At 42.3% G+C, this 23,443-nt stretch overlaps 2 protein-coding genes and 1 long non-coding RNA gene across 8 annotated transcripts in view; 2 read left to right on the top strand and 1 right to left on the bottom strand.

The window, feature by feature from the left end:
* The window catches only part of USP18 (ubiquitin specific peptidase 18), a 13,719-nt gene extending 6,042 nt beyond the window's left edge, over nt 1-7,677 (top strand). For all 4 annotated transcript variants that reach the window (XM_086886041.1, XM_023925386.2, XM_086886042.1 and 1 more), the window contains 8 exons: nt 331-476; nt 2,006-2,085; nt 2,882-3,028; nt 3,444-3,539; nt 4,063-4,233; nt 5,000-5,131; nt 5,513-5,562; nt 5,923-7,677. In XM_086886041.1, the coding sequence (XP_086742167.1) occupies nt 331-476; nt 2,006-2,085; nt 2,882-3,028; nt 3,444-3,539; nt 4,063-4,233; nt 5,000-5,131; nt 5,513-5,562; nt 5,923-5,971 (871 nt within the window). In that variant the 3' untranslated portion in view covers nt 5,972-7,677. The remainder of the gene's footprint in view (nt 1-330; nt 477-2,005; nt 2,086-2,881; nt 3,029-3,443; nt 3,540-4,062; nt 4,234-4,999; nt 5,132-5,512; nt 5,563-5,922) is intronic.
* On the bottom strand, nt 6,093-23,443 carry LOC147653827 (uncharacterized). The gene is made up of 4 exons (XR_015285941.1): nt 22,037-23,443; nt 9,212-9,461; nt 8,455-8,581; nt 6,093-8,299 (listed from the first exon to the last, which is right to left on the bottom strand). It is a non-coding gene; the product is annotated as an uncharacterized LOC147653827 (long non-coding RNA).
* Nucleotides 9,078-18,691, top strand: LOC111928150 (aldo-keto reductase family 1 member B1-like). Of its 3 annotated transcripts, none has more exons than XM_023925428.2 (10): nt 9,078-9,265; nt 11,555-11,722; nt 12,384-12,500; nt 13,503-13,580; nt 14,942-15,064; nt 15,281-15,387; nt 16,171-16,252; nt 16,726-16,809; nt 17,206-17,288; nt 18,063-18,691. In XM_023925428.2, exons 1-10 carry the CDS (start codon nt 9,200-9,202, stop codon nt 18,100-18,102), a joined length of 948 nt encoding a protein of 315 aa, XP_023781196.2. In that variant the 5' UTR covers nt 9,078-9,199; the 3' UTR covers nt 18,103-18,691. The 3 variants fall into 3 exon arrangements, with proteins under 3 accessions (XP_023781196.2, XP_086742175.1, XP_086742176.1); XM_086886049.1 differs by having other exon boundaries at nt 9,181-9,375; XM_086886050.1 differs by lacking the exon at nt 9,078-9,265 and adding an exon at nt 11,246-11,274.

The raw sequence follows: 23,443 nt of genomic DNA, 5'->3' as shown, positions 1-23,443 counted from the left end.
TGGGTGGGAGGCAATAAAGGTCTGAAACTGGCTGTAACTAATGTTGTTTCTGAGGCCAGAAAGCATTTGAGGTCCTGCTTGGCTTGTCTCTTATCCAGGAACAAACCAACTTAAAATTCTGGCCTTTTATTTTAGAACTGTCAGCCTGCACTCTGGGATGAGCTAGTGTGGGTGACTTTGTCTTTTTCCTTCTTTTGCTGCAATTGTGCCCATTCTGATTCCTCTCGAGCTGCTGTCTCTGCTACTGACCTGTGCTCCTTCAGGTGTGATGTCTGATATTTCTCCATTGTACCTCTTAATCACCACTGGTGTTTCTTCTTCCCCTTTCAGGATCACAGTGCCACCATCTCCTGCGCAGAGGAGGAGCAATGTCCCGTACCAGATGCTCCTGCTGTTGGAGAAGATGCAGTATGGCAAGTGCAAAGCTGTTGGTCCCAGAGAGCTGGCTTGCTGCCTCTCAGAGCACAGAGTGAAATGTGAGCAGCCCTGCCTTGTGCCCACCTCTGCCTGCACTATCCAGCACTCCAACATCTCCCCATTCCATTTCTGAATTCAGAAATGCCAGGAGTTAGGTGCACAATGACACAGGGCTCCTGGGAGCTGCCCCCCCAGCTGAGTGCAATGCTGTGTCCTACTTGTGAAGAGAGAAATAAACCCCCAAAACAACCCTGCTGGATTTATTTGCTGGTATCCAAAGGGTGGGGAAAACTATCAGCCTGCTAGAAGATACAGCTCTGGATATTGGCCAGGAGGAAAGGGCTGTGCAGGGCAGAGAGTTCACTGCTTGATTTGGCTTGCTCTACTGGCATCATGATAGTGAAACACCTGCTGTTGCTTATTAGAAGAAAGGGATAGTGTGGGAAAGAGAATTAATTTGCACAGATCCCCCTCCATAAGGGCAGAGAGAAGAATTTGCAGGCTAAATCTCCCAGCTGCTCAAAGTTCTAAAAGAAAGAGGTTTTAGTGCACGAGTGACCAGTGACAATGGGATGCCAAGAGTCAGTCTGTGTGTACAAATACACAGGGTGTGTATATATATATATATATATATATATATATATATAACCAAATGCCCTTATCTTTGTCATATAAAAGCAGTAGAGTACTGAAAGGGGAGGTGCCCTGACCTTTATAAAAGAGGAACACAAGATAAACTCAGTATCTCTGCATCATTTTTCTCCTGTTTCTGAGTGGCTTTGCAGTCAGCCCTCTCTCTTCCAGTTAAAGAGAGATAGGGATCAAGGGGTTTGTACTACCTGATGTGTGAGATATATGCATAAGCCCTCCTGTCATTTTAATCTCAGCACTCAGGAGCATTTTAGCCTGCATGGGGGGATGGGGGAAATAAAGGTCTGTGCAGTAATAAAGGTGAAAAAGAGAACAGAATTTTCCCTGTGCTGTTTCTAAGGAGGATTCAAAGGGGGTTGTTTACAGGGCATGGTAGGACATGGGACAGAAGTGACAGGACAAGGGGTTATGGCTTGAAAATGGTTTAGATTAAATATTGGGAAGAGATTTTTTTAACTGTGGGAATGGTGTTGCAGGGTGCCCAGAGAAGCTGTGGATGCTGTGCCCCTGAAAGGGTTCAAGGACAGGCTGGAAGGTGTCTGCTGGAAGGTGTCTTTGCCCATGGTGGGGTAGGAGGGCAACCAGATGATGTTTAAGGCTCCTTCCAACCCAAACCATTCTCTGATGCTGTTAAATGCACTCCTCAACCCAGGGAGCCATCTGAGACCTCCTCTGATGGGTGTTGAGTATCCTCTTGTCCCTGCACCTGGTGACAAGGACAGGGTGGTACAAACTGTCTTTTCCCACTGCCTGCTCAGGTCACATGGAGAAATCACAGCTTGTGCCCAGCCTAAGCTCTGTCTCAGCAGGGAGGAGCAAAGGCCAAGAGACTGGATCTAAGGGGGGACAGTCAATCTCCTTTTGGCATTTGTGGGAAATCTGCTCTGCTGGCTGCTGTTCATGATGCTGATTGAGGTTGTGTTTTCTGTTTGTGCAGTGTTTGTGCAGCATGATGCTGCTCAGCTCTTTCTGACTCTCTGGAACTTGTTAAAGAAGCAGATGAAAAAGCCAGAGCTGGTAAGGATGGTGACTGAAATGAGCCTTTGCCCATTATCACGTGTGGTTTCCTTTGCTCCTTGAAGGATCTCATTCACTGAAAATTGTCCTAAGTTAAATTTTTAAGATTATCCCCTCTTTCATTGCATCTTTCAAATGGGACAGAGAATCTTTGTTTCACAAGCTTCAACATTTTGAACCACAGCTAAGTTTTGCTCATCCTGCTTTCAGGGCATGCCAGCCTCCATTCTAATGGATGAGCTGATTAATAACTAAAATACTGATCTTTTAGAACATTGTATTTATTCATGTTTAATTTCTTTTTTCCCCCCCCAAATTTCTGTAAGCATTTATTGGTGTATCTTGACACAGCCTTTCTATTTGAAGTCAGCCACGTGCATTTCATTATAATTAGTCACTGACAGAACATGAGTTATATTGCAGTTCCTCCCATGGGACTGGGAAGACAAAAAGAAACTTTTCCTTGACTGGCAGTCACAGTTTTATTAATACAGAAGTCAGGCTCCTGTTTCAGTTTCAAGCAAAACAGACCAATTCTGCATCAATGCAGATATTTAACTCTGATCCTACAGGCTGTGTCTTTCCCCTCTGTTGGGGAATGGGGGGAAGGAATTGTTCTCATTTAAATTGTGGGAAGTACCCTGTCCACACAAGTCATTGTCACACCTTGGTTCCAACCTTAAAGCAATGACCTTGCTTGAAATGTGTGACCACATGGGCTTTCCCAGCCATGGGGGAACAGCTCAGCTGTCTTTGTCATAAATCTTGTTTTGGCCTTTCTTTTCCACCCCTCCAGGTAGAGGAGCTGAGTGATTTGTACACCATCTGCATACAGGAGCATCTGGCCTGTCAGAAATGCTCTTTTGAAATAAAGAGCAACAGCACCATGTTAACCCTTCCTCTCCCAGTGCTGGATGCCAATTCTCACAGGCTGAAGACTCTGGTAAGTTTAGGAGCAGTGCTATTTCCTTAGGAGAGAGATGATTCCCCTCTGTTCACAGTGGATTATTCAGATGCCAGTGCACCACTGGACCTCATTGATTCTTTGACCACTTTATACTGTTTCACCATAAAGGAGCTGCTTTGAAAACCTCTAAGGCTTTAAAGTAGATGTAAAAGACATTTATCCATCAATGCCTTCTTTGTGGAATATGTGCACTCTTTTTTCCCCCCAGCTACTGCAATCACAGCAGCAGCTAGGAGAAATGAGGAACCTTTTGTTTCAGGCTGCTAGGCAGTCATTTGTCCTTGAAATAAAAACATTTGTAACTTTGCTGTTTGCTTGGACCCTCTGAAATAAGTAGAAATAAAAACCCAGCTTGGAGGAATTCATTTGAAAGAATTCTCTGTCTTCTTAGGAGGATTGTCTGCAATACTTCTTCCATCCAGAGGAGCTGACTGGGCTAAACATGTGTTTCTGTCAACAGTGTGGGAGGAAAACAACTTTTCTGCAGGTAAATGGAGAACTATTTCCCCACATCTCATACCCAGAACTCCCTTGAGGACTGGGGAGGGTGGGGAAAGGACTCAACCATATCAATTTAAGAGATCAACAACTGAGATTTGCCAGCACAGCAGTGTCAGTGAGATATAAACCACAGGCATCCCTCCTCCTGTTGGGAAGGAGGTCCCTTGTCACAAGGAAGTTGATTTGTGTCTCCTCACCTTCCTAGTGCTACCAACTTAGAGCCCTAAAGCAGGTGGGAAGTGCAGCAGCCCTTGAGACACCACCCAAGGCTGGGTGCTGATGACACTAAAGCTGAAAATCTTGGCTATCACAGTTTGTGTTATGTGGATGTGCCTTGTGTGCAGCTGGGCTACAAAGGTTTGGCATCTGCTGTGCCCTGGAATTGGCAAATATTCGCTGGAGCACTGGCTGTTCTCTGTTCTACACACACTGGGTGGCAATGGCTGTTTCCAGCCTGCTCCCCAGGGTTTGTTCCCCAGTTCTCAGTGGTGTTTTTTATTGCTTTATAGAGCATGAAGCTCGTCCATCTGCCACGGACTCTGACCTTGCACCTAAAACGCTTCTGCTTTGAAAGATCCTCTCACACGCACAAGCTGAGTCACTCCCTGCCATTCCCACAAGAACTGGATTTCAGGGAAGTCTTGAAAGAAAATCAGTGTCAAGCAGATGACAGCGAAAAGGTGACTTTTCAATACTTCTGTTCAAAAAGGGCAGATTTTCTTCTCCTCTCTGCTCCATTCTCATAAAAATTTAAGTGATCACATCAATACCTGTCTTAGTTCAAAGTGCCTGTCTTAAAAATTTGTGTCTCAAACTTTGCCTATGCCTGGTGTTGTCTCACATCCCACAGTTTTAACTGGTTCAGCCATTATTCAGCACTCTGTGATTAAATCACATTAAATTAAATAAATTTGGTGATCAAATCACCCAAGGCACCATAACTGGAAGTTCCTGTCTTAAGGACAGAAGCCAGGCTTTGCAGATCTCACCTGTCCAAGACAGGGGAACTCTATTCCTGCTATTTCCCATGCAGCATTGTTGGTATTGTTGGCAGAGTTTGGTGTTGCTGGCCACAGCAGCTTTGCCAGGGAGCTGAGCTGGATCTGCCCCACTGTGGACCTGTTTCTCTTTTGGGAAATAAGGAGAGGAAGCGTGGCAACAACAGAAGTCACCGCTGCAGCGTTGGCTGTGGAGAACCTCTTTGCTGCTCCTCTGCTGTCCTGCTGCCTTTTTCACAATCCTCTGGTCTCCAGGGGGTGCTGCCAGCCCATAGCTGACAGGAAAAACTCTGAGGGTAAGAGCAAAAAAAGGCAGTGTGCTCAAGGCTGATCTGATCTTTTTTTCCTTACAGAATTCACATCCTTGCTGCCCTGGCTGCTGCTCCTCTACTGTCCATGGCAGATGAGAAATGCTGCACTGAAAGTTGCTCTTTGTGTCTCTTTGCAGGCTACCTGGAAGTATGAGCTTTTTGCTGTGGTTGCTCATTCAGGATCAACCAGCTGTGGACATTACTGTGCCTACATTCGGAGCCTCACCGAGGGTAAATGGTATTGCTTCAACGATTCTGAGGTTTGCCAGGTGAGCAGATCAAACCACGTTTTTGTACCTTCCTGGACACTCCTCTAGGTCTCCTCCAGTCTGACTAAAGAGAGCCAGGAAAGGAAACTGAGGCTGTTTGAAAGAGGTTTGTTCACTTCTGCTACAGGGTGCTCTGGGCTGAGGGCAGAGTGACTCTCACTTCTGCACCAAACAAGGCCTCGGGGTCTGTTGTGTGATTTGCAGAAGCAGCAATTTGCTGAATATCCTACTCAATGTACCCCACATCTGTTCAATGTCTGCATTCAGAACTGTTTTTCCTCAAAGAGTAAAAGCAGTAAACCAATTTATTGAAAGGTGTTTAGCTCCTGGAAGTACCACTTATTATAACACTCTTATCTCTTGCGTGCTTTTCTTCTCTAGGTATCGTGGGATGATGTTAAATGCACCTATGGACATTCCAACCTCCACTGGTATGCAAATATATCCCTGATTTTTTTCCTAGTGCTGCTCTGGACTTTGGAATGAGGGTAGCAAAGAGAGGGAAGACAAATTGGTTTGGGTATTGCCTGGGGTGTAGTGGGCATGCAGGAGATGTCAGTCAGGATTTCTCCATGCTTTTTGTTTTGATGCATCATAAGAAAATGAGTTTACAGGAGGGAGACAATCTCTCCTATAACCTACAGCACTGCCAGGGAATCTTGGGCACACTGGAGAAGACCAGCTTAGTTGACCTAAAGCTCAGAAAGATGAACAGGAGCAATTCTGGGATGTTACCTGCAACCTAGATCTTCAAACATACCTTGTGTTTTGCTTTCTCTTTGCCTCCACAGGACAGAAACAGCCTATCTCTTGTTTTATATGAAAAAGCACCCTTGGTAGGCCTGTCCTGGAGTATCAGAATGTCTCTGAGAGCTGTGCATTGTCCATGGAGCTCAGCACTTCTATGCCAGTGCAGACATGCACAAATGTTTCACAAGAAAGACATTCTGCACTCAGCAACCTCGGTCTTCACATTTATTTATGAAAGAAGTGCAGCAGACACTCAGCCAGGGAATGGATCCAGGAAGAGTTGCAACGACAGACCTTTTCCTTTGTGTGTTTTATGTGTTTATGTGGCTCTACATGTTCATTTCCTCTTTAAAAGATGGTGAAGTTGGTCCTTGTCTCTGTTGCCTTGCTGTTTTCCTTGATGCTGACCCCTGGATTCCAGCCCAGGGGAAGTGTTTGGTCTCAAAACCTGTTGTGATGTGTGTGGTAAAACTGGAGAGCTGTGGGAGCCAGACAGAGCCAGTAAGAGCTTGAGATTTACTTTGTCCTTTTAACACCACGTTAAATGCTGGCAAGCTGGGCAGGAGACCCCAAAAATCACCCCAGAAACAGCTGGGGGAAGGCTCAGAACCCTGATGACTTGTATCAGTGGCACACACTCCTTAAAACCTGCCTGAAAATGAATCACTGCAGGGCCTGAGATGTGTCAAGAGGTGTTTTAAATCACCTAATCACCCGTGTTTTAATCACAATAAGTTGGATTTATTGGAGCAGTTCTGATTTACAAGATGAGTTTGTGTAAATTTGTGCAGGTGATTATTATTTCAACAGGCTTATCAGGCTTTCAGATGCATTTTCTTTCCTGTACAGGAAAATATTCAGAGCAGCAGAGATTCTGAGGCTGGTTAGTGATTTTGCACTACACAGGCCATACACAGTGATAAGGAAAGTGGGATGCCTTGATGTGCTGGAACTTTTGGGATTTTTGGGTTTGTGTGGCTTTTAAAGCACTCTTGACATTAACTCTTGCTGATCCTCTTGGATTGAGGATCCCAGCAATTTGAGATCTGGAAGAACCTTCACCCTAATGCACTCTATGACTGTATGTTCACAAAGGTGCTGGTTTTGTGGGACTGAGCAATCATGAAAATTATATTAAAATTATAGAAATTATATAAGACTGTTAAACTAATGAAGATATGCTACCATCTATATATAAACTATTTTAATTTTGGTAATGATGATGACTCATGTCCATTTCCTGAATGTAAACTGAGAAATCTTAAGAGCATAGCTGTGAAATTACTCTTTCATGGTGTAGCAGGCTTTTATTTCACTGTGTTAGCAATGTCCATTATTCTGTTCAGCTCTGTGTTTGTATTGTTTATCCTGTGGTAAAAAAAAATCCCAGTGTATTATTTGCCATCAAGATGAGGAATTTTCAGCCTGTTCACCTTCAGGAATGCATTGCACTCTTTTTTAAAGCATCTTGCAACAGGTGAGTAAGAAAAACAAGTTTCTGTTTGTTTTTCCAACACTTTGCCTCTGTGAAGGAGCTGAAAAAAAGCTGCATTCCCAGGAACTGAGAAGTTAATGGAGCAAGAGACTGACCTTTCTAATTAGCTGTAACTTGAAATTTAAAAACTTAGGCTTATGAAAAATGCCTTAAATGTGTCATAACCTTCCAGGGCTGTCACCCATCAAGGAAACAATTGCAGAGATATATTTAAGAATGTGGAAAAAAACCCATCTCATTTCAATGAAAAGTAATCAGTGTTTTTTTGAATAAAATAGTATGGGATAAATTCCTTAGAAAATCAGTCTTGTGATTATTATTCTTGATCTATTATTGAAAATTATTCTTGATCTGTTCCTCCTAAACACTGTGAATGCAGGTCAGGTATTCAGGGTAGAGCTGCTGCTAATGTTTAGCTCCCAGAGCCACGGAAAACCAGCTGAACCTGGACACTTCACCCTTGTGCTGGAGGCACAGTGAGTTTATTTTGGGGTTTGCTGTCATGTGAAAGCCTGAATTGCTCCCACATGCAGATGGGCCACAGGAGAGCAGGAGGGTGAACAGTGCAAAAACTCAGATTTAACAACTGCCCAAGCTGAGCTGCTTTTGCAAAAAGTCACTTTGGCTGCCCCTGTGTCCCCCCAGCATTTCTGCCAGAAACACTTTTCCACCAAAATCTGCTACAAAGGAGCTGGGATTATTTGTCCTGTGTTTGAGTCACTGTGCAAATAAGCTCAGCACCAGCATCAAGGGCTTTGAAAAGCCAGATAAAACCAAGAGGATGTGTGTGGAGAGATTATGGTAGGTCCTGGTAACTCCTTGCTTCTGTTTTTTGTTTGGTTTAGGATTACCATGTGGTAGCAGATTACACAATCTCTGCTTCATCTCTGCCAAAATCCTCCTCAAATTCAGGTATTCCTTACCTTCAAGAAACACAGAAAAAAACACAGGGAAAAAGTAAATACATCTAATAAATGTCTCACAAAAATATAATTTCTAGAATGTCAATATGTAATTTACAAAATCACTGAAGGACAGGGAAGCAATGATTCAGACATGGTCATCACAGATATCTCGCCTGCATTATTCCTTTTTCTCACAGATAAGGAGAAAAACCATGTAGGGGACTGAAATCTCAACACAGCAGCCCTGGGCATTAGAAGTGCTGGTTAAACCCTGATTTCCTGGCAGCATTCAGGCCTGACCTTTTTGAGCAGAGAAATAAAATTAAAAGGGTTCTTCTGAGTCGAGTGACCACTCATCATTACAGCAGCTGAGAGCAAAAGCTATGGGGAGCCTTGAGATCAAACATATATATTTTAAAATAACAATAAAAAATATAAAAATATAAAAATATAAAAATATAAAAACATGCACAGTGCCATGGGGATGAAGCCATATTGGGAATTTTAAAAAAAAATATTCCTCCTGTGGACAGGTTAATGCTTCCTCCTGAGAAAAGCAGCTACCTGGTATCTTCTGCTGATGTGAGATGAGAAATGGTTTTGGGGCATGTGCCAACTCCCCAAAGACCACTTCCCTTGCAGGAAAGCAGAGACCATGAGGTATACAAAACCCTGCAACCTCAGCCAATGCAAAACTGCCATGATGAGCTCACTCAATAAATTCACGAGGAGCCTGCAATCAGTTTTTAACTTCTTTGAAGGGTGAGATAAAACAAAATCCCTGCCTCCTCTTATCACAGCACTTCTGCCCATATTTTCCTCGTTTGCAGCCAGCCAGCAGGCAGGAGGGAGGGGCAGAGCTGATTTAAAAGGTTTTGCAAGAGACCACAGCCTCTCCTTGCTGGGAGGAGACCTCCCATGGCCACTTACCTGGAGCTGCCCACTCGTGCGAGGATGCCCATCCTGGGACTGGGGACCTGGCAGGTACCACGCTGGGAATCACAGCAGACTGGTTTTTATTCCAGCAACCTCCTCTTCTCATCAAGGGAGTGCAGCAAATCCTCTCTGCAATATTTCCTTTTGAAGTATCTCAGGTAACCTGGGTATTTATTTATTCCCGGCCTTCAGGAAATCTTTGGAGCAAGTGGAGGTAGTCAAGTAGGTACAAGGTTTTTCTTAGCTGTGGAAAAAAAATAAATTCCATGCTACAAAAGTAAAAACCTCTGTCCAGCTTGTTCTATTTTGGTTTTTGGGGTTTTTTTTTTTGTTTTTCTCTTTGCTTTTGGCACTGGGTATTAGCATCCCAGCACATCATGTAGGTGTCATCTTTGATGAGTGTGTGTAGATAAAGGAACTTAAGGGGCAATAAGTAGATTGGAAATGGGAATTTGCAATAATTCCATAGAGATTGAGGATAACTTATTTTTATTGGCAGAAAATGAGTAAGCAGCACTTTGAAGGAATATAGTTTGGGTGGTTCTTTACCTGCAAATATTACCTAATGGACTTTGGGTAAGAGAGAGTAGGTTTAGGAATATACTGAATTATAAATGCAAAAGAATTCTGGAAATAAGCTGAAAATTTTAAGAAAGATAAAAAGATTTTAAAATGTACATTCTCCCCTAGCTCTGGTCCTCAGATCAGAGACTGGAAACAAAATATGTCAAATCACAGCTTCCCACCTCCATGAAACACTTTCCCAGTCACCATAAAAATATCTTAAATTCTTGCCATATTTTTGGGTCAGCTGATGCTAATCAGCATCTACCTTCATGTGCACGAAAGGGTTTGTTTAACCCTTTCAATCTTTATTTTTCTGGTGACAAAGGACACTAAGAAGCCTAAAGTAGGCTTTTAAAACCAAAGTGTGCCTTGAGGGGGCCTCTTAGGGCAGGAAGCTGTGATGGGGGAGCTCTCTGAAGGAACTTGTTACGTTAATAAAAACTGGTTAGAACCAAGTAGAAGGAAAATTTCGGGCACACCACCCCTGCCACCACAAAATAATGTCTTCTGTTATGTAATGAAAACATGGCCCAAGCCCATGGTTAATTGGGCCATGGTTTATTAATCCATGGTTGTGGTTTATTTCATTAAAGCTGTTTGATTTCAAGGTTCCCACAGCAGCCTCAGCTTTTTGGTGCAGTGATGGGGCCCAGCAGCTCTGACTGGAGCTCAGTGAGCACCTTGTAAAATGAAACAATGGATTATTTTCTCTGAAAAACATCTCACATGACACAGTTTTATGCAATCTTGGGGTATGGTGTTGCTTTTGCTCTCTACTGGCTCCTCCCCTCAGAAGTGACACCGATTGCTTTGCCAAGCTGCAGCAGCACTGATGCCTTAAATTAATTAAATAGTTCTCCTATTTTCCAGATTCTGCACTGCCTTAGTGGATGGTTCTGAACTTCACATAAAGTGTCAGCAAGTTCTCCTCACAGCTCAGACAAAACAATTTTCCAGCCCCAGAACCAAGGACACCACTGCAGCTTCAGGCCCAAAAATTATAAACAGTGAATTGAGGGGAGCAAACTGAGAGGATGGGATTTCATCACCTGAAGCTGTAATTGGACAATTAACCCCAATATAGAAATGGATCAAAACTTATAAAAGTGTGAAAAAAATTGCTCTGTTTTCTATGTTTTTGTTGTTATTAATTTAGGTGGACCAACTCACCGCCCTTTGACGGCAAAAATTTGGAGAAGTGATATAATTTTTTTTTAAAAAGTAGGAGTTGTTCATGGTTTTGAATCACTTTGCTGTTTGGAGTGCCGTTTTCAGATTCAGTATTCAAACAGCTCTTCGGTGTCCTCAAGCCAAGAATCTGAAGTGGTTTATTTTGCTATTAAGTACCAAGTGTGCACTTTACCCAGGAGGTGGCACTGTCTGTAGTGTTTTGAGTCCCCCACCTCCCTGTCCCGTGTCAACAAGAGCTGGATTGTTTTTGTGCAGGGCCAGCGCACATTCCAGAGGTGATTGGTTTCCTTGTGTCACCGGTATGTCACACTGAAGTTGCTTTTAATTTCTGGGGGAATTAGAACTTATTTCAAGATAGCCTCGTGTCCCAAGGTGAACTCCCAATCCTTAGAAAAGGGTGGATCAAGCTCAGGCACCTCATCAGTGACTCCCTTTGCCATTTGATTTCACAAAACCAACGAAAGCCAAATCCAGAGTGGAACACCTTGTTATTCTGTGGCTTAAAAACGCCAGATTTTCAGAACACCAAACTTCTTAATCTGCTATTTAGCGAATCACCAGCTTCTCTTCTGGTTTCAGTGTCTCCAGGGAGCAGCAAGGGATGCAGTGAAGTTTGCCCTCGATGTTGGGTACTGCCACTTCGACTGCGCCTACATGTACCAGAACGAGAGGGAGATCGGGGATGCACTGAGACAAAAAATTGAGGAGGGCGTCGTGAGGCGAGAAGAACTCTTTATTGTCAGCAAGGTGTGTCCTTGGATGGGATTTCTCACATGAGGCCAAGCTCTAGGGAGGAGAGACAAAGCCCCAGCATGGAAAGTGCCACGGGATGAAGCTGGGAATTAACTCTGCCAAGGCAAAGCAATTTGTGGATGGTGAGGGGAAGGAATAGGTCAACCCCTGAGGAACAAAAGGCTTGGTTTGAGAGGGGTTTTTTTGTAGTCCATATCCATTGTCAGCCATGGAGACAGGAACTGAGGCCGTGCTCTCGGTGGCCTCTGGGATAGGAAGCAGGGCTATTGTGTTCGTGGTCGCTCCTGCTGCGCCGCCGGCCTCAGCCTGTCAACTCCTCTATGTTATGCCTTGTTTTGTTTTTTCCCCCAACAACAATGGTAGGAAAAATAAAGTAACTTCTATCTGCTGGAAGCTGGCGGGTCGATTTTCACCAGGTTAGCTTCTTTTCTTTGTTTTAATTGTTGCAATAATTGATGGAATTTCAGAGTATCCCATCTTTATTTTACTTAAGGGTAGCACTGATAAATTCAGGTGCCTCAAGTGGCACTTGCTCGAGATGAGATGTGCAACATCCTGAGCTGCCTCTGTGCCTGTGCTGGGTGTTTCCCTGCCAGGGATGCTCTGTCATTGTGAGGGCAGGAGAGCAGCTCCCAAGTTTTGTGTTCCCCCACAGCTCTGGTCCACCTTCCACGAGAGATCCCTGGTGAAGGAGGTGTGCCAGAAAACACTTGCTGCCCTCCAGCTGAATTATTTGGATCTCTACCTGATGCACTCGCCCATGGGATTCAAGGTATTGCAATTTGAAGTCCTGGGATCCATCTGTCAGGGCTCTGCCCCTTTTGCCTTTGGGACCAGACCTGTCATTATGTCCAACCAGGAGTTGGTAAACCTTGTTAGGACATAATGATAAACCTCTGCAGGGAGAGCCCAGGAGGAAAGGTAAGGTCATGGCTGCTTAAACTAGGTCTTGTAGTACAAAAAACACTTTATTTTTCCCTGCACAGCATTTTCAAGTCATGGATCAAATTATCATGCAGATCACATTCCTCTTACAGTATGGGGTTTGGCTGCCATTTCCTTATCAAGAATCAAACATGCAAACTACTCAGTTCCAATTCTTCTCTTCTCTTCTCTTTTCTCCTTTCCTCTTTTTTTCTTCTTTTCTCTTCCTCTTCTCTTCCTCTTCTCTTCCTCTTCTCTTCCTCTTCTCTTCCTCTTCTCTTCCTCTTCTCTTCCTCTTCTCTTCTTCTCTTCCTCTTCTCTTCTCTTCTCTTCTCTTCTCTTCTCTTCTCTTCTCTTCTCTTCTCTTCTCTTCTCTTCTCTTCTCTTCTCTTCTCTTCTCTTCTCTTCTCTTCTCTTCTCTTCTCTTCTCTTCTCTTCTCTTCTCTTCTCTTCTCTTCTCTTCTCTTCTCTTCTCTTCTCTTCTCTTCTCTTCTCTTCTCTTCTCTTCCCTCCCCTTGTCTCTTCTCTCATCTTTTCTTCTCCCAGTTTAAATAAATCCTGGTTTCCCCATCATATCACCTCCCTGGCCTTCTCCCAACCTGAGGCATACAGAAGTGCCTGCCCTTCCTCTGCCTGCAGGACAGAGGCTCAAGATACAGATTTTCTTGAAGATTTCTCGTCGGTAAAGCCTGCTCATTTTTCCTGCCACGTCTCCTCACACCACAAATATAAATCAGGATATCCAGCTCAGTGTCTCCAGCTCCACTTGCTAGCCCAAATTTCTAAGTGATATCTTTGAGTACTTATAATTCAGCTGACCTTAATGTTGCTTTTCTTTTTGTGCTGATAGGCAGGAGAGGAGCTATTTCCTGCAGATGGAAACGGCATGATCATTCCCAGCGACACAGATTTTCTGGCTACGTGGGAGGTACATTCATTTACAGGCCAAAAATATCTTGCTAGTTTGAAATAACAGCCTGAAAACTCTAAGCTTTCCACTGTGGGAATTGTTCTGAAAGAATTTCTGACAAAAAGTATTCGAGATTGCTGATTTCTCTGTGTCCTTGGGCTCCTTTTTGTGTCACTGTGCCAAAATTTAGGTATTTTTATGTCTACTGCTTATTAAACTGGCTGGGTTGGCATGACAAGAGGAAATCTTTGACTGTCTGTGGACCCTGCAGTGGCTTGAGCTAGAAAATGCTGTTGCCCTCATCCCTACCCTGCTGTCTGGGCAATTTTTGCTGGCTTTAGTTGTAGCCGTGCTCATCTCTTGTTGCACCTGAGCCATCCAGACCCCAGGAAAGCCAACATTCCTGTGCCAATAAACCAGAGCCCCCAAATTTCTGTCTCTAGAAGCCAGTGGGACTTGGCCAAAGTCCTTTGCTAAGCTCTGTGTGCAGCACACACAACACTTGAGCACGAGTTCAAATTCCTGCTTGGCTGAGAGTTTGGGCTTCCTTTCCCTTCCACTCCCACCGTGTGCTCAGCACAGCCAGGCCAAAAGCAGGTAAGAAACTCACCAGAGTCAGAAAAATTCACTGATGCTTTTTGCCTTCTCTCAAATGAAGAATAAGGCACATTTTTGTTGCTCATTTGAAGGTAAAAAGTGGACATTTCAGGCTGCTGCTTATGACAACTTCAAATGAAAATTATTTCTGCTTTGGAACAAGGTTATCTCCTGCTCTAAAGGCTGGTAGTAGATGATTTTCCCCTGTTTGTTTTCTGCTGGATGTGACAATCTAATTAGGGCTGTCTGGCTGTTTTATTGCTCATTAGTGTGAAAGAAAATAGGTGATGGAGAGGGAACACAGTGCTGCTTATCCTATAATCCAAATGCTAAATGGTACATCTCTCTTGGGAAATTAATCAGTGTTGATCACCAGTATCCATCCTGTTCCAGCTGTCTCCTAACAGCTCCTTGTTGAGCTGCCCTGTTCCAAAGAAGTTGCTTTTTATTATGGGATGATTATTTGGTTAGCTGAGGAATTACCCTAAAAGAATCTCTTTCATCTGTGTTAAGATCTGCCTGGGGATAGTATTTCAAAATAGTCATATTTTACTGTAATGATAATATTATTACAGGAGGAATTATGTGAATATTGCCTTTCTTTATCTGTATGGGGACACATGATGTGAGATCCTGAGTCTGACCAGAGCACCACTGTTCATGTTCTGTTCTCACAGCACAAGAGGAGACCAGCCAGGAAGATTTTCATCACTGAAATGGGCATTTTTCCCATATAAAAATGAAAGAACTTAACAGGAAGTGTGGTTCTGTGGTGTTTCTAGGCTATGGAAGAGCTCGTGGATTTGGGAATGGTGAAGGCTATTGGAGTCTCCAACTTCAACCGCAAACAGATCCATCGGCTCCTGAGCAAACCAGGCTTAAGACACAAACCTGCAAATAATCAGGTAAATTGTCCTCCAGCTCCTCTGTGTCGACATCACAACTGTCTGGGGTTTGCACTGGATGTAAACTCTCTTAAAAGTCCCTCAAAAAAACCCCAGTTTCAAAAAGAACCACCTTTTCAAAGCTCGTGTGGCACTTGTTAGGTCACCACAGTGATGCTAAACCTTGAAGTACCTTCTGAGAGGTGAAAGATAATTTAATTTTATTTTTTTTTTGAGATTGAGAGCCACCCCTATCTTCCTCAGGAAGAGCTGATAAAGTTTTGCCAATCCAAAGGGATCTCTGTCACTGCATATTGTCCCCTTGGAGCACCCAACTGGCCAGGGTAAGAATGTTTTGGGAGATTTCTTTCTTAGATGTAGACTGGAGTCAGAGAAGTAAACCAGGCTTAGGATGTGGATGAAACTTCAGAGCAAAACTCCTGTAATTAGGAAAAGATTTACTAATTCATTAAAAATAACACCCACAGAAACCTCACACTTACTGTGATATTCAGTTCACTACAGTTCTGTATTTTGAAGAAAAACAAGCAATTGGTTGATGAAAGCAGAAAAGAGAATTCTTTACTGAGCTTTGGTGAGCTTATTGAATATGTAGGAGAATTTCTGAACTAAAAAAAATCCCCACCCACAACAAACCAAACAAAAAACCAAAGCAGCAGATGCTTATGAAAATAGCAACTTTGCAGTCCTGCTGAGACAAAGGGATTCAGTTTTTAAATGGATAAGCTGCAGAAATTTTGCTTTTACTCCCATCTTCATGGCTTTCTCTGACCCAAGACAGGACATTTGCCAGAACAGCTGTGCTTGTAAAGGACAAAATTAAATTCTTGGGATGTGGATCAAAGAAATTCCCAGCCTGATCTCAGGCTGGATATAAATGTGTTATAGTGACCTGTTTTTACTAGAAACTACAGGCTCCTTCTCATGTGTTCAACATGTTAGACAAGGAAAGAGTGAAGGCAGGAACTGAAGTAACAAGATGTTAAATTGAAGTCTGCAAGACTATGCTTTTTAATCACTTAAATAATATTCTTATGATAAAGGGCTGGAGGGAGAAGACAATGGGTCATTCAACTACTGAAGCCTGGCTATTTTTATTTTCACAGGTCCAAGCCTGACCATATTTCCCTTTTTGATGATCCTCAAATTAAGGAAATTGCACTCAAGCACAACAAAACCCCAGCTCAGGTTAATACTGATCAGAATTATTTTCCCTGCTTTATTCTTCCTACTTGTGCTAAAGTAACTATTTACAGAGGTATTGTGGAATAGTAATATGGAATTCCAGCTGTGTCTTACACAGAATTTATTGCTTTAGAAAAATATTCTCTCTGCCTTAGTTTTAGTGGTGGACAGAAGATTTCCAGTGGCTTTGGGCTTTACCTGGAATAGGTGTTGGTTTTTTTTTTACTGGCTGCATTTCCACACTGCATCCCTGCCAATCCTGAACTCTTGCTCAATGCACTCCCTTGTCATCTCAGCTTCACATATGGATAAGGATTTAATGAGCTCATGTAGTAATTAGGAAGGGTTTAGCTAGTGCTGTGAGCCCTCTCTGATTACCAGTAGAGCAGCTCTGTGTAACCATGCAGACACCTTTGGTTTTCAGCTTTCAGAACACAGGCAGCACTTATCTGTAAATTCCCTTTATGTTCCTGCAGGTGCTTATCCGGCTCCAGATTCAAAGAAATGTGAGTGTAATTCCCAAATCTGTCACTCCACAGCGTATTGAAGAGAATTTTAAGGTAAGAAGGCACCTTACAGAGCAATTAAACTACACAGGAGAAAACCTCCATTCTATCAGTGGTACAAACCACCCACTTTCAAATGTAGTACTGTAAAACTTCGTCAGATACCACATAGATTATTATTTTATGAATGCAAAAAGTCACTTTGAAAGTAAGGAGCCATCAGAAAACATCAGGTAAGAGCCAAACTCTTGCACCTTGTGGTACAATGACGCTGCAGGCAGACCCCACCAGCACTGTAACCTTCAGACATTTATTCTTTGCTCTCCCTGCATGGGTGCCTGCTGCACAGCTTCTAGTGTTTGAGCTTGCTTTTGGTATTCTTTCTGCAAAGACACTTCCTCATCTCACTGCAAACCTGAAGTAACCCAGCTGTTTGGGACCTTGATGCAGGTGTTTGACTTTGAACTGACTAAAGAGGAGATGGAGACCCTCCTTGGTTTCAAGAAGCGCTATCGCATCTGTGCATTAAGCGAGTGAGTATCTCCTCCTCCTCCTCCTGGCTTTATGAGGATTGGATTACCACTGGATATTTGATAGCCCCACTTCAAAATAAAAACAGAGGGGGCCATAACCAACACCTGGTTGTATCTGCTGGACTCTCACACTTGGGTTTGTCAGAGCATTGCCCAGCCTGTACAGGTTGGGAACACTGGGATTTCTGCAGGCACAATGTTCTTAAGATATCCTGTACTGGATGCATACCAAACTGCTGCCTGAAAATCAAAATCAGCTGGAAATTCCAAAATAAATAAGCAGCCACTTCCCCCACCCCCCATTTTCTTTGGCTCCTTTACACAAGGGACAGTCAGAGTAAATAAACTCCATTTTAAGAATGAGAGTTGTAAGTTTTTTTTTGTGAAGGGAAGAGCTGTGCCTATGTACTCCTGCCAACGTTATTAAGGCAGTGCCTAGATAACAGAATGGTTACAGACTCACCAAAATCTTAATTTGATTCAGTTTTCCCAGGTTACCCAGTTCTCTGTCAGCATCCTGGGCACTTGGGATTTCCCAAGAGAGAGGTTTAATATAAAATTGCTCTGGCAATTTCAGCTGAGCAAAAGATACATTATCCTTTGAGAAGGAGGTCACTGATACATGCAAAGGTTACAGAGAATTCACTTCCCCTGCCCTGGGTACACTAAGCAGACACATCTCATTTAATGTAGTTCAGTTTGAGCTCTTTTACCAGGGGAAAAAAGGTTTTCCTTTAAACTATGAAGTGTTTTAATTGTGCTCTTCTTTTCTAGATGCAAAAATCACAAGGACTATCCTTTTTTTGAAGACTGACACAGGCATCAGCTTCAGATCCTCCAGGCATCCAGACCATTTATTGTGATTTCAAGCAATCTGCAATAGTTTGTGTATTAATTCATGATAGAAGGGGAATATGTATTAAAAAATGGGAGAAGGTAACTCTCAGGCATTCTGAAGAGTCACCTTTGAACATTTGCTTCCCTTTTTATCAACCAGTTGTATCAGTCCTTTATCTGCTCTTGTAACATAGTTTTCAGTTGCAGAAAAATATATATTCTGCCTTAATTTAGCAATGATAATGAAGTTTAATAAACCCATGGACTGGGATTAAGGAAAAGCAGTCTGTCATAACTGTATATCTTGACAAAACCTAGAGAAAAATTCTGTGATAAGTTACACTTTTGGACAAAAGGTCAATACACAGACTGTCTTTTAATTATCAGTACAAGACAACCCATTTAACATCAGAAGATTTTAATGACAGGACATGCTGAGTTCAGTAATTTCAGTGTAACAGACTGAAGCTCTTTAGAGGACACTGCTGAATTACAGTTCAGGAGCTCTTAATGAGGTTTCCTATTTATGAACTGCTAAAAACTAATAAACTACTAGGAGATTTGTATGTTTGGTTTATAGTATCTGCAAGAGTATATAAATACTGCCTTTATCAGTAGAATGACTGCAGTTGAGACTGTGAATCTCTCCTAGAAAATCCCAAGTCTGATAAAGGAGACACACAGGAATTATTTTGTTTGGCAACTGTCATATTTAGCAAGCAGAAAAGCTGGGCAGCTTCACAGAAGCCAACAGTAGATTTTCACTCTCCTGTACTGTTCCCCTAGGTAGTTTCCTTGTGTTTTGACTCAAAGGATGTCTCTGAATGCTGTTATCTCTAGTTAAAAAAACAAAGGTCAGTGCTGCTGCAGCCCAATGCTGCTGTTTTAATGAGGTGTCTGTTAATCAAGATTTGCTCTTTAACACTTGACTCAAAACTCCTGTAACTTGCTTTAGGCTCTTGCAGCCCAGGGTAAGAACAGTGTGGCTCAGCACTGCTTGCAGAGAGAAGGACAATTGTGTAATTAGAAGTTCAGGACTATGATACACACTTTATGGATATCCTTTTCCAACTGATTCTCTTTGTAGTTGATTAAGGAAATCATGGCATATCTTTGAGCTACTTCAGACTTTTCCAAGACATTTGAATAACAGGTGCCCCAGCAACAACAGAGCAAATTCCCATCAAATTGGATTTCCTACAACAATTCTTCTAAAGAAAGAGGTCTGAAAAATCTATTAGGAATTGACACTCAACAGTTATAATGCAGTGATATGATAGGGAAGGTGCCTGTAATGGGAATTCTCTTTTTTCTCCTTCTGAACACTCTACATTTAAAAGGCCAGTTGCAGGATATCATCCTAGATGCAATTAGAAAGTGAATTCTGTGGAAGGTGCTCTGCTCCCAGGTACTCAGCCTGTGGTCACCTGTCAATCTCCACCAGTAGCAGCAATACCCACTTTGTCTTGAAATATTCTCTACTTCATAGGAATTTTCTAACCACATTCCAATTTAATCACAGCTATCAGACTTGAAGCTATTTACAGGATGTTTATAGACCGTGGTAGGCAGGAAGTCAGACTAGATGATCACAGTAGCCATATAATAGTAAAAAATTCAAAACAAGTTAGAAGCCAGAGATTGTGTGTTTGTTTCAGAGACAATAGATCTTTTTCAGCTGCAGAGACTTTAGTAAAGGTAAAAAGAGAAGAATTTGGGTGGTGTCAGTTACTGGGAAATAAAAAGCCCCCCTGTTTTGCAGCAGAGCCACAGCCCTATTTACAAATGCTTTTCTAGAAGAGAATTGCTGCCTCACAGCAAGCACAGCCCTGAGCCTGCTTCCAGGAGCTGTATGGAAAGGTTTCTAATATCCCAAATTAATTTTCAGTTTCTATCAGCTGTGCAGCAGTGCTCTTCCACCAAACCCAGACATCCATCACTCCTAGTCAGCAGTGACATTCTCTGTGCCAATGAGCCCAGTAAAATGGGAACACCTTAGCTTAGCACTTTGTATCACAACACATTGTCCCATGACTTCAGCTTTTTATTGTGGAGTTCATCCATTCTGGTAGAGTCAAGCCTCATGAAAAGTTTCAAAAGGGCTGGGTGGAAAAAGTAAAATGTTATGTCTGTGTTTCAGAGGGAAAAGTGGATAACACAGGTAAAGAACAATAGGTACAAATCCAAAACTCTTTGCTGATCATTGTTGCTCAAGTTTTCTATCTATTGGAATTTCAAGATCTCTCATATTAAGGTCAACATTGTTCAAAAGCAAACTGAATGAGGAGCCAAAGACAGTCAGATACAAACCTATTTCATGAACTTTTTGCATATAATCCTGCACAAGAAGTACTGGTCCTTGTCTTCCTCTGAATCTTAAACAAAAAGACTTACAGAAGACTAATTAGGATGATCAGGCCTAGGAATAATTTCTACAGATGGTAATTAAATAGACTAAGACTTTCCTTAACCTGACACCAGCACAAGAAGCTGTGCCAGATGTTTATAAAACCTGGAGCAGCTTGCAAAGTGTGACTGGAAATAGACTAGTTGTTATTTCCTCCACAGTAAAAAGCAGTAGAATCAAATTAATTTATCAGCAAATCAGCCCAGAACAAATAAAAGATGGCAATTTCTTCACAAACTGAAGCACCATTCCCTGTGGAAAATAACAGATTCAGAAGGTAACTGAATAACAAAGAGTTAACTGATGGCTGTTAAACATAAAAGAACAGATTGCTGTCAGAATATTTAAATAACACTTTGCTGCAATGCTCAATTTATGAATCTTCAGCAACTTATTTTGACCCCAGATGGAGACAAGATGCTACAATATGTAGATACTTTGATACAATTCAGCTTTCTTATGAGCAACTACCAGATGGCTTGTAATCAGGCCTGTTTCAGTTCAGAAAACTTGATTTTGCATTCAGCTTTTTTTTTTTCCCTTAAGAATTTAGAAAAAAATATGAAGTTTTGCAGATGTCTAGTGGTCCTGTACCAGGCACTTTAACAAGTTAAAATGCAAGAGCAATGTGGTCTGTTTAAGAGTTTTAAGAGCTGCTTCACATGTAAAATGAACAAGGTTCTGCCAGAATAAGACAGGGCTCTGTACTTTTAAAGAAACCAAGGACAAGGCAGAGAGAGGGATGACAAATAGTTACTGACAGTTTGTAGATGACACACAAAGGGAGTATTAAGTGACTGAAATGAAAATAATTTGTCCCAAGTTAACTGTTCTGTGCCCCAGCTAAGCAAAAAACCTCCAGATTTCTAGTTGTATCCTCAACACAGTGAATGCATATTAAAATCCTAAAACAGGATTTTCTTTTCCCATTTTGAATACTGTAGTTTCCTGTGCCCCAGTTTTCACAACTCTGAAACAAGTGCAATCCATAGCATCTGTGCAGCCCTGTGAGCTCAGCAAGAGGAGAGGTCCTGTCTCCCTCTTTCCCCTGAGGGAAGCAAACACCAGTTTAAATAAGTTTCATATAAAAAGTGATTCCAGCAAGGCAGGCCTGTGTATTTTGTTCCAATAGCAGAAGTAAAGCTATTTTCTCTCAAAGAACATTAACTGCAGCCTGAAACAAACATGCTGTCAGAGTATATGTGCTGTCCTACCTTCAGCCAGCAAGATGCTGATTCCAAATACTTCTTGTATTCTCCTCTACTACACAAGAAATCTTGCAAAAACAGTATCTTGCCTTCTCTAATGAGACAATTGCTGATTTTCTCTACCTGCTTTCCCTGATAAATCAGTTCACCATCATTCTTTGCTACCAAGTAAATGGATCTATCCTGTGAGATCCATTTTCTTTTAAACCCAAAATAAAAGCCTGCTAATCTGGTATCATTTGGAGCAGTGAGTGCAGCTGGAAGTGAAACAAATTTTGTACAAGTACTGACTTTACCATTTCCAAGGACATTTTTTTTTCTGTTAGCTGCTCTTAATCTTTCCTGTAGGCTGGAAATCCTCTTCCCAGGGTGTGCTACAGTATCACACGAGCTCAGCTGCTGCAGCAGAGTCCAGAGAATGTCTAGGAAGAGGCCGACAAGGTGGAGCTGAACTACGAGTTCTTAAATTAAGAACACAAAACAAAACACAACCAACTTTTCATTGGAAGAGCTACAAGCCTGTATTTGTCCTTAAAAATGTCTTTGATCAGAAACCCAGAGATCTGTCAAATCACAATACAAAAACAAATGCTGTGAACAGTTTCAGCAGGAAGAGCTCAGTTAGCAGGAATGCTGAGCTCCGGATATTGAACTCTTTGATCTTTCCACTTTACCTTTTAGGAGATGAAAGGAAATCTCTGCTCTTGTAGGCAGAGGGTATGGCACAAACATGGGGGTACAACAGGCTGTATTTTACTGTAATAATTCCTAGATCAACCTAGACTAAAGGAAGACTGCCTCTTCCTCTGTCTTAGCCTTAGTTATATCTGCCCTTGGAGAAGCAATCCAAAACCTGGATTGCTTATCCAGATTTTGGATTAATTAAGGGTGACAGGGTTTCCTGTCACACCCTCCCCAGGCTTTCTGACCGCAGCCTGCTTGCTGCTCAAGCTTGTGCATCATTACCCCTGCACTCAGGTGCTTCTCTGTTTTCCCTCTATTCCCACTCTGACACTTCACCAAGATCCAAGCCCTCTGCTGGCTAAGCTCTGCACTGTGTCCCAGAACGACCCTTTCCAAATTCCTTCCCACTAAGTCATCCAGGGAAATACAGAGAGAGCCTGTTACAATGCCACTCCACCCCGAGCGCTCGCTGCTCTCCCTTCTGCTGTGGAGCACTCTGTCTCCAGTAAAATTCCTACTTCCAGAATGGAAAATTTCAGGCACAAACTTTCATAAAGTTACAGTGAAATGAAAATAGAGGAAGCTCACAGAACCTGATGTACTATTTGGAAACCCTGACCCCTCAATGTAACCTCTTGCCAGAACACACTTGTCACAAAAACGTTAATTGCAAGCAAGTCAACATTGCCTCAAACAGTTTTCTGTCACAGCTCAGACTAAGCAAAGAAAATCATCTCTTCTGGCTTTTTTAGACACCTTAGGGCTTTTGTTTATCACATTAGAGATTCCCAAAAACACTTGCAGAGCTGAAGCTTTCTGTACATGCTTTTAAGCCCAGAATTTAAAGTGGTTTATAATCAATTTATATTAGAAGAATCAGCACTAGAGGAGCATATTGCCTCAAGTCAGACACCAATTCTCTCCTCTTCATATTTTAAGTTAATTCAATCTTGTCTGTTCAGCCTATTGTAAATTATTGTGACCAAGAACGTGTTGCATGCTAATTCTGGTTTCAGCAC

The sequence above is a fragment of the Cyanistes caeruleus genome, chromosome 4, assembly GCF_971803275.1.
Source record: "Cyanistes caeruleus chromosome 4, bCyaCae1.hap1.1, whole genome shotgun sequence".
NCBI classification, from domain to species: Eukaryota; Metazoa; Chordata; class Aves; order Passeriformes; family Paridae; genus Cyanistes; species Cyanistes caeruleus.
This window is presented reverse-complemented; position numbering and strand designations above follow the sequence as displayed.

Excerpts from the sequence above, each read along its gene's own strand:
- LOC111928150 (XM_023925428.2), top strand. The coding sequence starts at position 9,200 with ATGGCCACTTACCTGGAGCTGCCCACTCGTGCGAGGATGCCCATCCTG. Across the intron at positions 9,266-11,554 it reads TGGGACTGGGGACCTGGCAG|TGTCTCCAGGGAGCAGCAAG; the intron begins GTACCACGCTGG and ends TTCTGGTTTCAG. Across the intron at positions 11,723-12,383 it reads AACTCTTTATTGTCAGCAAG|CTCTGGTCCACCTTCCACGA; the intron begins GTGTGTCCTTGG and ends GTTCCCCCACAG.